Raw genomic sequence first — 16,534 nt, 5'->3', positions numbered from 1 at the left:
GTGATCATTTACAGCACTCAAAAGGACTGTGGAAAACCCCACAAAATGCACTGTGCCCCAAATATCCCCCATGCAGCACAGCATAAGGTGAGAGGAAGGTGTTACTATCCAGCAACATTTTTTGGACAGAATTCACAGAATCACCGAATCCCAGAATGGTTTGGATTGGAAAGGACCTTTGGGATCATCCAGTTCCACCCTGTTCCTGGGCTCTGTCCCTGCCCATGGCTCTGGTGCCACTGCTGGGCCTGGGGCACAGCCCAGCCCTGATCTGCCCCTCCCTGAGCCCAGGGACAGACACAGGGACACACAGGGACAGACAGGGACAGCCAGGGACAGACAGGGACAGACAGGGACACACAGGGACAGCCAGGGACAGCCAGGGACAGACACAGGGACAGACACAGGGACAGACACAGGGACACCCAGGGACACACAGGGACAGCCAGGGACAGACACAGGGACAGACACAGGGACAGACACAGGGACAGACAGGGACACACAGGGATGGACAGGGACAGACACAAGGACACCCAGGGACACACAGGGATGGACAGGGACAGACACAGGGACACCCAGGGACAGCCAGGGACAGCCAGGGACAGACACAGGGACAGACACAGGGACAGCCAGGGACAGCCAGGGACACACAGGGACACCCAGGGACAGCTATTGAGGAGGCCCTGACCCCTCAGCCAGCTGCAGATGAACCAAACACGGGCTCCAGGACGGATCCAGGGGTCACCACGAGAGCCAGGTCTGTCTCCAACCACAGCCTGTCCCTCAGGAACCGTTCATGGGCTCTGCCAAACCACCTCCAGTTCTGAGACTTGTCCAGGGCACAACACTGGAGCACTGTCTGTAACTTGGGGGAGCAGGCAAGGCAAGAAAAGGTCGATGCAGATAAGACTGGGGCTTGTGTGAGCTTCTGTGGCTCTCAGACTAGCTAAAAAAGCTGTAAAATTTTACTGCCATAAAAGGCATGTGATAAAGTTTTCCGTAATTTTTGAAAGAAAAAAAGAAAAGGGAAAAAAAGGCATTTTGAACAGATTGTAGATACTGTCACGAAGCAAAAACCCAACAAATCCACACAAATGGAGTGTTCGTAAGCAAACGTGTGTGTAACTCACACTTGGGTAAAAGGACATGAGGAGTGCTCGGGTATTTAAAGCACACCAGCAGATTGCAGACGAAAGCAAGTGTGAAACAGATTGCTGGGTTGTTGTTCCTGTAATTGTCCCCTTCAGCTATCGCAAAGTGCTTTGTTTAATGGCTATAAAATCAATGAACAAGCTGTCCTGATGAAGATGTCCAAGAGACTGACGAACTAAAAGCTATTAGTTCTTCAAAGGAAGTTATTTTACTAAAGAAAATGTGAAATTTGGCAACATGATTCCTACTGAAGTCAAAAGTAGCTCTGAGAATATAGAATCACAGAATAGTTTGGAATGGAAGGGATTCCTAAGATTATCCACAGAGAGAGACATCTCCCACTGTCCCTGGGTGCTCCAAGCCCCATCCAGCCTGGACCTGAACAATTTCAGGAATGGAGCAGCCACTGGCCCCCCATCCCTCAGCACCCTCTCAGGGAACAATTCCTGCCCAAATCCCACCCAGCCCTGCCCAAATCCCATCCAGCCCTGCCCTCTGGCACTGGAAGCCATTCCCTGGCTCCTGTCCCTGCAGCCCTTGGCCCCAGTCCCTCTCCAGCTCTCCTGGAGCCCCTGCAGGGACTCTCAGCATTCCCTGCATTTTGCCCTTCTCCAGGGGAACATTCCCAGCTCTCCCAGCCTGGCTCCAGAGCAGAGGGGCTCCAGCCCTGCAGCAGCTCCGGGGCCTCCTCTGGACTCTCTCCAGCAGCTCCACGTCCTCCTGCTCTTGGCCCCGGGGCTGGGGCAGCTCTGCAGGTGGGGCCTGACCTGAGGGGCTCCGGGACACAATTCCCACCTTTCCTTTGGGATCAGCCCAGCCTGGGGCAGCTCTGCAGGTGGGGCCTCACCTGAGCATAAAAATGCCCAAACCAGATAAAATCAGAGGTCCAGAAGGCAACCAAAGCAGTAAATGCCTAAGGGAACATTCTTTTCCTAATACCAGCTTCTGGTGTAGCACAAGTCATGTTTCAAAGTTCCCCTTAAAAAGCAAGAATTAATTTAAGAAATAATTGTTCTATAACAATTCCATTGAATTCCTTGAATGTCACTCTCTCCCCCAAGGCTTGCACCATGCCTGTTTAACTCCAACACGTATCTATCCTTCAGTATTTGTTTGGTGTGTCAAAATTTTAATTAAAAGATTTTATGATGCTGTAAGGGAGAAACTGCGACTTTTCCCCAGTCAAGAGGCTAAGCACAGCTTTACAAGTCAGCAGCTGTTAACATCCAAACACTCCACAACCTGCCTTTCCCTCACTCCTAATGATGGGCTTTCGGAGATTTCAAATAATGAACCTCAATACTCTTTCAAGCCAACCCTGCTTTTCCAGATGACATGATTAATGGGACAACCTGGGAATATTTTAAATCACTTAAGCCCAAAGAGGATTTTAAAGGCAAAATGTTTGACAGCCTTACAAAGAAATCACATCAAAAAGCCTGTCCTGGAATAGACCTTTGGCCTTTAATATTTAAATAACCACAAACTGTGAGAATGTGCACAACTTTCATTTGCATTGAGTTTGATTTTTTTCCCGTATCTCAGAACTATGGAATGGTTTGGGTTGGAAGACACCTTCAAGACCATCTTGTTCCACCTCCTGCTATGTTCCACCTTCCACTAGACCAGGCTGCTCCAAGCCCAGTCCAACCCGGCCTGGAATCCTTCAAATAAAGTGATTCCTACCAGGAATATTTTTAATTCACACACATTGAGTAATGGACAGTCTGAAATGAAGAGTGTGCTCCCGATGGAAGAAAAAGCTCCTGAGGAAGTGAGGAAAGCCTTGGTAGGCAGTAGTGCAGGCTGTCACAGAGAAGACAAACAGCTATTCAGGTTCCCAGGTTAATTGACTAATATAACCTGTACCGTGTTTCCTGACAGGAAAAGCCTGGACGTTTTATTCCCACCATAAAGCAGCCACAAGGCTCTGTAACCACCCTGCTTACATCCATCTCAGCAACTGCTCATGAGGCTGCCTCATGAGCACAGAGATCCAGCAGATCCCTTTGGGGATGGGGCTCTGAGATTCTCAGCCATGTAATAACAGAGGTTTTTCCAGAAGAAAGTCACATATTCTGGATTTTTTTTGCTCCTTATGAAGAATGGCCTTAAAAACAATCTTATTGAGACAGCGATCTAGAACTCATCAGGAACTCCAGTATCTGCATGAGCCATTTGTCTCAATTTTTTATTCTTTATTTTTTTTAAAGAAGAAGAAGAAGGAAAACACACCAGGAAGGAAAACAGTAGGCACTCAAGGAGGACAGTGGTGATGCACTGTCCCAGGTGCCCAGAGCTGCTGTGGCTGCCCCTGGATCCCTGGCAGAGTCCAGGGCCAGGCTGGGAGCTCCTGGAGAGAGGAAGGTGCCCTGCCATGGCAGGGGGGGAACAAAATGAGCTTTAAGGTCCCTTACAAGCCAGAGAATTCTATGATCCTAAACCCATGGGTGTGTTAAGTGAGCAGCAGGCAGGAATGAGCTTTCATTTCAACGGGAAGTAAAAGCCAGCAGTGTCCCAGAGGACGGGGAGGAGATTCCAGCAGACAGGATGTGTCCAGGCCAGGCAGCTGGAGTGTGTCTGGTACCATCACACCAGCCCATGGGCAAAGGAGGCAACTTCAACAAGGGGAGCCAGAAAAGAGCAATGCTCTGATTAACACTGGCTTTTGCCCACTGTAGCTCTAATTTTTTAAGTTATTTCTGAAATTCAGATATTTCTGGACCCACTGGTTGCTCCTTTTAAAAGTACAGCTACTCTGAGCATTCTGAAGACATACATGTGGTTTGAGAAAAACATTTGTTGAAGACATTCCAACAGAGCAAGCTACATGTTCCTTCACTTTGATAGAATCTCAGAATCATTAAGGCTGGAAAACCCTCTAAGACCATTGAGTCCAACCATTGACCCAGCACTGCAAGGCCACCACTAAGCCATGTCCCCAAGTGTCATATCTGCATGGCTTTTAAATCCCTCCAGGAATGAGGACTCTACCACTGCCCTGGGCAGCTGTGCCAGCACTGGAAAGCTCCTTCTGTGAAAAATTCTTCCTTATATCAACCTTAAACCACTCCTGGCACAGCTTGAGGTCATTTCTTCTCAAACTGATGAGACAAGTACTATTAGAAGTCATCCTTTAATATTTATATGACAACCTTCAATGCTGCAATGAATTTTAGATGTTGCCTCGAAGCCACAGTCACGACCAAGCCCCTGCTGAACTGGATCTCTGATCCTGGATTTCTGTACCACCATGGAAAACACTGTCATGAACAAGCAAAATCATGCACTGCGTTCTCCACATTGTCCACAGCCAACTCTAAAACCCAGGAGAGTCCAAAATGAGCTGTGTGTTGTGAGCCACAGCCCTGGCACACTGCACAGGAGAACTGCCCCACTGGCCTAAAACCAGAGCCCTCACAAACCACAGCGAGTCCACACCAGGTCCCAACTCCAGTCTCACAGCAAGGGGAGAAATGTGAGAAGATGGAGAGGATTAGAGGGATGGAACACCTATGAGTAAAGGCTGAGCTAGTTGGGGTTGTTCAGACTGCTATTTTGAGCTTATTCCTGCAAATCCTTTTGCTTCAAGGGCTCCATTTGAATTCAGCAGTCACTATGTCCCATTTATGCACAAATAACTATTCCTGTATGCACATAAACTATCAACACCCTATTTTCAGGCACAATTAACTTAGCTGGGAGGACAGAACTCACCTGTAATGACATCTCCCCAAACTGCAGCTGGCTGACAATCGGTGTGGAAAGGAGACATCACCCTCACGGGGTCCCAGGACCATGGAGAAGGTTCCAGCCCTGGTGGCAGTGGCAGCTTGATGGATCTGCTGCAGGGCCAGCTCCAACACTGCTCAGGCCCCATGGGATCATGGACTGCTTTAGGGTGGGGGAGACCATAAAGACCATCTAATTCCAGCCCCTGCCATGGGAAAGGACAGCTCCCACTGTCCCAGGAGCTCCAGCCCCAGTGTCCAGCCTGGCCTTGGGCACTGCCAGGGATCCAGGGGCTGCTCTGGGCTCCTGTGCCAGGCACTGCCCACCCTGCCAGGAACAATCCCTGCCCAAATCCCACCCAGCCCTGTCCTCTGGCACTGGGAGCCATTCCCTGCTCCTGTCCCCAGTCCCTTCCAGCTCTCCTGGAGCCCCTCAGGGCCCTGTAAGGGGCTCTGAGCTCTCCCTGGAGCCTCCCCTTCTCCAGGGGAACATTCCCAGCTCCCCCAGCCTGGCTCCATAGAAGAATCACTGTGCATTTCTTGGAAATAACATTTAGATCCTGCTGTAGGTACATTTGTTTGGTGACCTTGGGGGAAAGGGAGCTACCTTCCAAAATAAAAACTGGCATCGGCAAAAAATAAACATACAAGCCATAAATATTCCATATAGAGGAGCCACAAATGTCCCAGAACTAAGTGATTTTAAGTATTTAACTACAATTACACTAACTACCATATAAGTCAACAAACAATTTTCTCTGATGCTTTCATCATCACTGAAAATTAAGTTTTTAAGCCCCTAGAGTAGTGCACATATTAATGTTAGCTAATTATTTTTGCAACTGACTTTGCAGGCTATGTTGAAAGAGAGAGGAGGAGAGAATTAATGTTCAAATCCTTCTCAACAGGCATTTCCACACTTCAAAACTATAACAAACCAGAAAGCAAAGCTGTTGGGAAGTTGTCTCATGCTGAAATGACAGAAGATACTTAATTCAGGGCTGATTAAGATAAGCAAGTTATTCATCATAATCATGCCCAGTAGGAGGGCACAGAAATCCTGACCTTTAATAAGAAGAATGAGATAATTTCTTTTTAAAAGACCAGAAGGATCTAGTCCATGCAGACTAAACTATACACCAATACCTGATAATCACACAAGAGCACAATGAAGCTTTGACTGAGTAAGCTCTTCTGGAATAATTACACAATCTCTCCCTGATTTTTCCAATAACTAAATTAGATACACGAACAGCTGATGCCTACCATCACAAAGAGACCTTGGAGTTTGAAACAAGAGCAGCTTCAGTACACCAGTCATGAGCTTTTTTTAAATAAGGTTGAAGTCTCCTACAGCTGGGCTTGATAGAAGCATAGAATCATTGACTGGTTTGGGTCGGAAGGGACCTAAAAGCCCATCCAGTTCCAGCCCCTGCCAAACAGAAGGTTCAATCCAATGGGTTGGTGTCCCAAACATGACACTGGAGCTTCAGCTAATCTCATACTCCAGCTTCACCTTTGCTCAAGTTCCCAAGTTGTTTTTTGGGATATAAAACCAACTTACTCCTCTAGCAACAACTCTACTGAAGAGGCTGTGACAAGAGCTCAGTGGCACAAGCCCAGCTGGTGGTGTCCCCCATGAGAGACCAGAGATCCAGGTGGTCAGCTGGAACTGGCCCTCTGCAAGTTCCCCGAGATGAGCTGCCCTGGGCTCAGAAGTGACAGCAGCGTGTTCAAACAACACTGACCATCAATTTCCCCCCAAGCAGCAATCTCTTGTCAGCACTAACATTTCGGGATGTTTTTCCTCTTCAGGGCATCTCTGATTTCTGCTACAATTTCCTTCAGTTGGTGACCAAAGCCACATGGAGCACACAGTGTTTGTATTTTGGAAAAAGCCTCCTGGCACTGTGAGCTGGTTCCCATTCATGGATTTTAAATGGAGGGAGAGTGGAAAGTTACGATTATTTGATCTGACCTCCTGCCTAGTGCGAGTCACTGACCTGCACCGTGTGACTGACCTAGAAAAGGTCCTTCCAAAAGCACCAATTCTGAGAGCCATGTTTCTAAAAACACAAATTATTGGCATTCTCACCATTAAAAATGGGAGGAAAACAGAACAGGTTTTGATGTTTTTACTGCCAGTTGCAGACATTGGGTGTTACAGACTGGTTTGGTTTAGAAAGGACCTAAAGTTCATCCAGATCCAATCCCCTGCCCTGGGCAGGGACGTACTGTTTAAACTTTTGGCTGATCCTTTAGAAGATCCTCATCCCCTCATGAATCTTCTGATTCCTTTCTGCATCACCAAACCTCAGTATGTTCTTCCTTGGAGAAAATGAAGAATTTGTGACACTTTAAACTCTTCTTCCAGATAACAAATTAATCTTGCAGTGTTGTTCTCCACCATTTGCAACACCCAAAACATTGTTGAGAGCAGTGTGGGTACAGCACTCCAACAACTACTTACACCTAATAGTAACACTGAGCTCTTATTTTACTACTCATAAGTGCAGGAAATGGAAATTTACATACAGCTTTTAAAAACCACAGCCACTATCACTTCAGCCCAGTGTCCTGCAACAGCTACACTCGGAATTAAACCCACCTTCACTGCATAAAAAAAACATACTCAGGTTTATGTTTTCCCTGTAACGAGAAAAATTAGTGTGCTTACCACATGACTCAACCTCCTCAGTCATCTGCTGGCTGTGATGTCTCACTCCTCCAATTCTTGTTTTCCCTACAAACCACCCCAAACCCAAGCTCAATATTTTCTTTTTGCTGACAGACACCAAATATTGTCATCAGTGCTATGGAACAAGAAGGTCTAGGTGGCAAATGACTGCTGGAAGCTTGAAGAGGACAGCAGTAAACCCTTCAAAGCACCTGGGACTGCCCAAATCTGGAGAAATTTGTTGCCAGACCTTTTAATATTTCTACATAAGTTTGATACCAAATCCTTTGGAGCAGATCCTGGTCCAAAACAACACTGAAAACTATAAACAACGATGAAGATCCTGAATTACAGTTGAAAATATTCCAAATTTAGAGCTTTTTCTTTGACCAGGGATGCCTTTAATCACAGTCCCAGAGAGAAGATCTAAGAGATGAATGAATTACTAACAGGTGAGAGCAGCAAGGGGAAGGAAAGGAAGGCAGGGCAGTAAATAGCCCACAGCACAGATCCCTTGGAACATCCTGGCTGTAGAGAACACAAGAACCTGCTCACCTGCCTGGATGTCACAGCAGAGGACACCAGGGGAAATAGAAGCACTACCAAGTTTTGAATACACTTGGGAGGGAAAAAAGTTTCAGCAATGAAGTTGAGAAGGAGAAGGATAATTCCTGCAGTAAATCAATACACAAACCCCATCCTGAATAGCTGCATGACTTGCAGAGTAAAAATATTCAGTTTTAGGTAGTCTTGGCAAGAAAAGAGGCAAAATATAGATAATTTTGTTGAGGGTGAAATTGAGCTCTAGACACACAAATTTAGTTACATCTGTAGGTGACTGCTCTTGGCACATTCTGAAGAGACACAGGGAGTGACCCAGCTGCCCCTCACCACCCCGGGTCAGCCACGCTCCCTTTGCTGGAGGGAGCTATTCCTCACTCCCAGGGAACGAAACAAAGACTGAGGGTGAAGAGAAGAGGATTTGGGTGCAAAAACAGAACAATAGGACAGAACATTCCTTACAGATGAGGAGCATATTAAAATTCTAGCATCACTCTCATACTTTGTGCATTATTCTCTGTTACCACCTTGATCCCTTTAACATGTCATTTTCTACAGGCAAGACAGAGAGGTTTCCTATCCCTATTTCCTGATGTCATCCACCTCATTCTAAGCCTCCTATAAAAGCTGCCTTTTTATTTCTATTTTCCCTTTTTAAGATGTCTGAAGATACTCAAACACAGGGCTCAATGGCAAGGGAATAAACAGAGTTTACAATTCCATCTCCTAAATGCCTGATATGACACAAATCATTCCCATTTTTACTTCAGGTCAAGTTTTACACTCTGCAAGGCTTGAACTTCAGCTCAGTGTTCCAAACTGATTTTCCTACAAGCACACACTGTCCTGCACACCCCACAGAGCCTTCAGCCAGGAGGCTGAAGTGCTGACATGGACACTTGCAAGCAGCTGAGCAGGGAAGTTGAGAAAAGCAGAGTTACTGCACAGATGGGGAGTTACTACAGAGTTATTACATACATGAGAAACAGGTGATTGTAACCTGACTACTGCTATATATAATATACATATATATATATAAAATAGAGCCCAAACCAGAGAAGGATCTTCCTTCAGGGCTGCAGCATTTTGTAAAATCATGGAACAGTTTGTGTGGGAAGGGACCATGAAAATCTTGCAGTTCCAACCCCAGGGACACCTTCCACTGTCCCAGAGACTTTTGCTTGGATTTACTGACAATCAGTACAAAAAGCTCCTCCTTCAAGCTATAAAATCATCTGAGAAAACAAATCCTTGGGTAGACTTTTGTTCCTGGATAAAGTCTGTATTAATACATGTAATTATGGCACAACAGAGATTTAAAACTGTTTCCTCAAGATTTACAAGTATTTCTAACAGAAGATGAATGGAACAGCAGAGATCCATGAATTACAAGATAGAGTCACTAGATAAAAAGAGGGAGCAAGATAAATAACAGCAAAAGACAGGAATGTGCCTGGAAAACACCACCTGATGAACTGCCTGTCAAACAGCCACATATGTAGATTGAGTTTAGACTGAAACATGCCAATATATTGCCAATACTCCAGTTTTTTCTTTTCCTTAAAACCTGCACCAGACTGTAACTTCATTTATAGAGACATTTCTCGCTTAGGCCACCACTCAAATACTTTAACTGAGCTCCAAAGCACAGTATTTACTTCTTGGTCTATATTCCTGATACATTCCTAGATAACACTGAACCCCAGGAGCCACAGGGGATGTTATCCTGACTCCAGCTTCGTTTCTTGCCAAGAAAGTGAGAAGGAAAAAACCAGCTGCCCTAGTAAAAATTTATCTACCTCCAGAGAATACAGAAAACCTCATAGACTTCTATTATTTCCAAGATTAAGGGTTATCTGTTTGAAAAGCAATGATTACATTCTGCAGTGAATTCAGCAGCAGAAGCAGAAATATCTGAAGCAGAAAGAGGAAGAAGAGGAGAAGAGTTATCACACATCATCCTGCCTTATTTCCAGAGAGGATCTCCTCATATGGAATAAATTCATATTATTCACACCACTGCACTGTGCAGTACAACCAGCTACAGATTCCTGAAGATACAGAGGAAACAGGGACTTGTGAAGAATTCCAGCACTGTAAAAATTAATCCTCCAAATCCTCTTGATCAGCTCCTGTGTAGGAACAAACCACTCTTGCACAGGACAGTGACAGGGCTGGGTGTCTGCAGCTTCACCCAGCAGCAGAACGGGGAGGAAAACCCAGAGGATTGGGCAGATCTCCCCTGGAGACCCAGAGCAGGGAAGAAACACCTCGTTCCTTAGGGAACCTGGCCTCAGGTGATGACATGTGGATAGCTACACACAGAAAGTGCACACAGACTCCCTCAGATAATGTCTGGCTTCTCTCATTTTGCAGAGAAATAAACAGATTTATAATAATATTTATAATAAACAAGACAAAGCTCCTAGAACCAGTTCCAGGTGCAGCCCAGCCTCTGACACCTGCACATTCCACGCTTTCAGCACACCAAGAAGACACCATGAATGTGTGGTTGGTGGCTGCTGGCACCCAGCACATCTCCACAAACACAACTCCTGGGCGTTTCTGCTGAAAAACGAGGACTAAGGGCACAACCATTGGCCACATCTCACCCTGGGTGCAGGAAATCAGGTTCATGGGGAACTGAACAAAAATAAATCAGGGATAAAGAAGGAGGAACCAGATTTTGGGTGTGTAAAGCACAAAGTTATTTACATGATGCAAACACAAAAAGCTGTGGAGCTCATTTGGACCATGGGTCAGTGAAGAGGAAAAAAAACTTTGGCTCTAAAATTCTCATTTTTAAGTAGTAAATTACATATTTCCACACCCTGGGTGGCTTCCCCACCTTTTTCTTATACTCCTAATGTTCCAGGGAGGAAAAAAACCAACCACCAAAAATATCTGAATAAGATTTAATTTGAAAATGGGGATTTGACTTTTTTAACATATTACACAAGAGCTAATGTTTCTATTTTTATTTCCTATTTTGAAACAGAATCTCCTAATTTATGTGGTTTTGTACTCGTGCTGTCTAGAAATAGAAGTTCTGGGAATTCAGTATATTCACCCCTATCTTTTTGGTGCTTCACAGAAACTGCAGCATCAGGACACTAAAATAACATAATTTGTCACTGAAACTGTAATCAAAAATACGCTAAAGGCCTAAACAGCAGCATTAACTGAATTAACTTAGCCTTCAGTTTAAGGTTAATGTGAGGCATATGTGAATAAATATGCATCTAGAGAGAACAACCATTAAAAAGTCATTTAAGGAACAACACTTCATCCTCTCACCTCTCTCCGTCGTGATGCCCAGCAACTTTGTTTAATCTTCCAAACCACAGCTGCCACCAGGAGCAAGGACAGGAAACAACTGCAACAGAAAGTGGAAAAAGACAGAAAATAATATTTTATTGTCCTCGCTCATAACATGCTGGCAGGCTGAAAAACTCCAGGAAATGCAAAGTTAAATGAAAAGCTCTATAATAATTAGAGATACATTGAAGAAAGATAATCCAGCGCAGTTCAGTGCTTCTAATACCAAATGAGGAATGACACAGTTATTTTCAGGGAAAAATGTCGTTCCTAAGTTCCCTATCTGACTTCCTTAAATGACAGCAAGGCTGAAAGATTTAATCAGATTCAAAAAGCCACTACTCCACTGCCTATCTCCAGTGGCATTTCAAGGGAGAGGATAACCCCAAAAAGAAAAGCCTTGAAAGAAGCAGAGAAAATTGATTATTGTTTCTTTTTCAAATTACAAAAATAAGATAGAGTGTGGAGCAGACAGGCTGCTACAGAACTACAGGCATTTCTTGATTTCCCCAAATCTATTTTGGTTTTTTTCAGTCAAAAGAGGGGGAAAAAAGGATGAATGGATATATCAGTTTCCAGGGAAAATGCAAGGCAGTAGCTATAACAAAAAACAGTGGTAGTAGTACTAGTAGTAGTAATAATAATAATAATAATTGACTATATTGATGGTTATGATCTTACCACACTGAATACCTAATGAGCAACTTCAAGGCACACAAAGTAAGATTAAAATCTGAACCCCAGGGAAAGCCTCTTTCCTCAAGGACTGCACTGATGAGCTACAGAAAACATCTCCAAACTCTTCCCACGTTCCAGCCAATATTGAAAGACAGGTTGAAGGAAAGTTCCCACTGAAAGGAAAATTAATCAGAACAGACAACTTATTTGCTCAAGTGCATCACTGCCAGCAAGCACCGGGCTCTGGATGCTCCAACAGGGCTTTCTCTGGAAGAGAGAATTTGCACAGGAGCACAGAGATGTTGTCACTCTGCACCCTGGCAGGAGGGGACAGCCGGGGGGATTTGGGATCTGCTCCAGGAACAGGGACAGGAGGAGAGGGAACGGCCTCAGGGCAGCTCAGGGTGGATATTTGGGGAAATTCCTTCCTGGAAAAGGTGCTCAGGACTTGGGAGTGCCCAGGGCAGGAGAGGAGCCCCCGTCCTGTCCCCAGAGGGATTTCAAAGCTGTGTGCATGTGGCACTTGGGGACATGGGGCAGTGCTGGCCTGGGCAGTGCTGAACTCGCTGAGCTCAGAGGGGTTTTCCAACCTGGATGATTCTGTGATACAATGACTTGGAAATGCCTGTAATTAAACACCAGGAGAGACAGCAGGAAACATTCCCGGAGAAAAGCAGAAGGAAGGGAGACTGTTCTTGTTGCCATCTCACCACCCACGGCCCGGGGATGTGAAAACTCCGAGGATCGGGCACAGACACCCAAAGGCAGGCAGGGACAGGATTACACTTTTCAGGCTTAGCTATGCACACAAATATGCTTTACTATCATGTAGCATATAAGATTAAGAAGTTCAGACTTGTTTGACTTGCATGGTCCTGTCCCAGGAGCCCAGAGCAGCCCCTGGATCCCAGCAGTGCCCAAGGCCAGGCTGGACACTGGGGCTGGAGCTCCTGGGACAGGGGGAGCTGGCCCTGCCATGGCTGGGGTGGGATTTAAGGCCCCCTCCAACTCAAGCCATTCCATGATTTTATGGTTTCAGATGCAGTTTATGTGCAAGATAAGCTGCTCCATGGCTTCTCCATGTTCACCTCCTCAGTACACCTTCATTTGGGGGAAAAAAAAGATGGAAGTCCAAGGGGCACAGGAAAAATGCCAGCAATGGCAAAAATGCCAATAATATCAAGCACCTCTGTTAAATTAGCCATTTCAGAGGAGTTTCCCCAGAAGGAGTTTCTCAGAAGGTCAGGGATACAGATGAACCTGCATTGTGCCACCCACAGCCAGCAAAGCCACGAGGTCTCCACGTTTCCACAACAATCCATCCCAGTCACATGGATCCACCAGACAGCTCCAGAAATACACACAGCAAGTGGAGGACACACATAAAAACATGCTTAACTGCTGCAAGGATGGCCCATTTTTAGGAAAAAAGTGACCTCAGCAATTTGAAAACTGTTGGACCTCTTACTTTGGGTTGATTTCATAGAATCACAGAAACATTTATGGTGGAAAAGACATTTAAGATCATCGAGTCCAACCCTAACCATTAACTCAGCATTGCCTAGGCCAGCGCTAATCCCTGTCCCCAGGAGCCACATTCTCAGTGGCACTGTAAATATGTCTCCCCAGATATTATTTACTCCCTCAGAGAAGAAAGCTAGAGTGGAGAACTAAGAGGATCACCTTTATTACTAAAACCCCTTCCCAAAACACAACACTGCACAGGTCTGCATGTTCCAGAGTCTTTCACTGGTTTCTCTTTCCTGCCCATTTCTGGCACCACAGCCAAGACTTTCTTGATAAAACACAGGAATTAACAATTAAAGACTAATAAAAACTTCTCTTAAAACACTCACCATAGTACCTTTTATATTTCAAAGGAACAGCACCATACATCTTTGTACTGTCACAAGGAGGCAGCAAATACCCACAAAAGCTATAAAATCACTAAGGAAATATATCTTCCCCCTTGAACTAACATCCCTTGGAAGCACTCCGGGAGAAATAAAAGGCACAGCCTGATGCAGTCCATCACCTGCTGGAAGAGCCCCAGGGGCAGAGCGAAATCAAGATCTATTGTTGCATTTACTCAGCCTAAACCATCCTGAAATAAGTCAAAAGACCTGATGTGAGCATCAGTAGCTTTAAAGAAGGGGTTTTTTTCCCAACTTTCTCTGGGAAAGCAACTTAGTAAATATGGAAAGAAACAGCTGTGTGCAGCTGCTGGGAAATGGTTTGGAGTGAGAGTCGATGGCCGGCAGAGTCCTGGATAAAGCTCTGCTGCTCTGCCCTGCTCTCTCCTCCACAGCTTCAGACACATCTCTGCCAGCCATGAATGACTTTAAAATACAATTTCACTACAGGATTTGCTTTGCCCTATCCTTCGTGTTTCTCTCCAAAAATATCAGCCTACCAAGAGCATCCTTCATCCTGGAAATCCACTCCTCCCCCAGCTCTTCTCTCTGTGGCTTCCCCCATCTCAAATGGCTCCAGGGAGAGCTCAGAGCCCCTTGCAGGGCCCTGAGGGGCTCCAGGAGAGCTGGAAGGGACTGGGGACAGGACACAGGGAATGGCTCCCAGTGCCAGAGGACAGGGCTGGGTGGGATTTGGGCAGGGATTGTTCCTGGCAGGGTGGGCAGGGCTGTCCCAGGTGCCCAGAGCAGCCCCTGGATCCCTGGCAGTGCCCAAGGCCAGGCTGGACACTGGGGCTGGGAGTACTCTGGGACAGGGGGAGATGTCCCTGCCATAGCAAGGGGGTGAAACAAGGTCATCTCTAAGCTCCCTTCCAACCCAACCTATTTTGTGATTCTATCAGCTGCTGGATTTCCATTTTCCTATACCCTGTGACCCACCCAATTAACTGAGACCAGTTAAATTTTTCCAACAGCAAAAAAGGAAAACTGCAAACTCAGGTGTGAAAACAGACTGGAAGGAAAAAGAACCATCAAGAGCCACCTAACAGCCTGGAGAGTTTTTCATCCCAGGGAAATCTGAACCATTTCAGTCAGGTTCTACCAAGCAGAGCTTCCACTGGCCCATGCAGTTATACAAATCTTTGCTTACACAGCACAAATATTGCAATGCAGAGAGGGGATACATTTATATTTTATGGACAATATTCTATTTGGCAAATAGCTTTATTAATTCATTCTTAACTATTCATTAGATTAACCTCAACACATGCATGAAACCTCAGTTGATCAGCCTTCAGAATACCACAGGGCATTCCCACACTGACACAAAAATCTGAATTTAAGCACACTGTCTGGTTTTATTCTGGACTTTAATCTCCTTGTCACCACAGAAATAATACTCTCTCCACTCCTGGTGTCCTTAAAGCTTTTCAAACTTCCATCTTTAAATGTCTGGAAAACTCCATCAGCACTTTATTGTGATGCAGGAGGGAGAAGAAAATCCATCTGGTGTATTAGGGCCCAATTATTAAACCCTCGTGAAATGTTTCTCCACATCAGAATTGCTTGTAAATAATGGCAGCTTTAAACACCAAAATGCACAGCAGCCTCACTGCTAATGTGCTTTAACTTACACAGGTCACTTAATAATTTCAGAAAGCGCTGCCATGATTACTAGAAACACAGTCCAAATTATTTTGATGAATTAGAAGCTATTTAAGTGCTATTTACAAGTAAATTTTAAAATGCTGGAGAGTTACAGGACACATTTTAAAGTACTGGATGCATTAAACCTTTAAATAATTGGAACAAATATAAAACATAGAGGTGTTTGGCTGGGCCTTGCCAAACAGCTGCCTGCAGCCCATCGAGGCAGATTCCTGACCTCATCTTTCTGCTGGAAGTGGCACAAGGCTCAAGAAGCCACAGCTCACCTTGGCTGGGGCAGGGGAGGGGCTGGGGAACAGGGGCATTGCCTAAACCCAGGTGGAAATTAAGCACTGCAAAGTCACTCAACTCCCTTCCCTTCTCCCCACCCTGGTGGAGTGGGGACGAGAATCAGAAGTAAAATTCGTAGGCTGAGAGAAGAACAGTTTAATAATTGAAAACAAAATAAAGTACAATGACATAACAAATAATAATAATAATGATATTAAAAAGAGAAACAAAAAACCCAACCAGACAACTGGTGCACAGTGTAACTGCTGAAGAATTCCAGCCCCCCTGGGCAGATCAGACCCTTCCAGGTAACTCCCCCAGTTTATATACTGGGCATGATGTTCTGAGCCCTGGAATATCCACTTGGCCAGTTGGGGTCACCTGTCCCAGCTGTGATCCCTCCCAGTTTGAGAAACTCCTCACTGGCACAGCAAGAGGAAAGAAAAAACCAACCAACTTCTGAGAAACACAACTTAGCAAAACCCAAAGCATCAGTGTATTATCAACATTATTCTCATTCTGAACCCAAAATACAGCACTAGAACAGCTCCTGAGAAGAAATTAAC

At 45.3% G+C, this 16,534-nt stretch overlaps 1 protein-coding gene across 3 annotated transcripts in view; it reads right to left on the bottom strand.

The window, feature by feature from the left end:
- ATRN (attractin) overlaps nt 1–16,534 on the bottom strand; it is a 151,863-nt gene that overhangs the window by 22,367 nt on the left and 112,962 nt on the right. For all 3 annotated transcript variants that reach the window (XM_033511471.1, XM_033511472.1, XM_033511473.1), the window contains exon 26: nt 11,419–11,497. In XM_033511471.1, the coding sequence (XP_033367362.1) occupies nt 11,419–11,497 (79 nt within the window). The remainder of the gene's footprint in view (nt 1–11,418; nt 11,498–16,534) is intronic.

Source organism: Parus major, unplaced genomic scaffold, assembly GCF_001522545.3.
Source record: "Parus major isolate Abel unplaced genomic scaffold, Parus_major1.1 Scaffold257, whole genome shotgun sequence".
Classification (NCBI taxonomy): domain Eukaryota; kingdom Metazoa; phylum Chordata; class Aves; order Passeriformes; family Paridae; genus Parus; species Parus major.
This window is presented reverse-complemented; position numbering and strand designations above follow the sequence as displayed.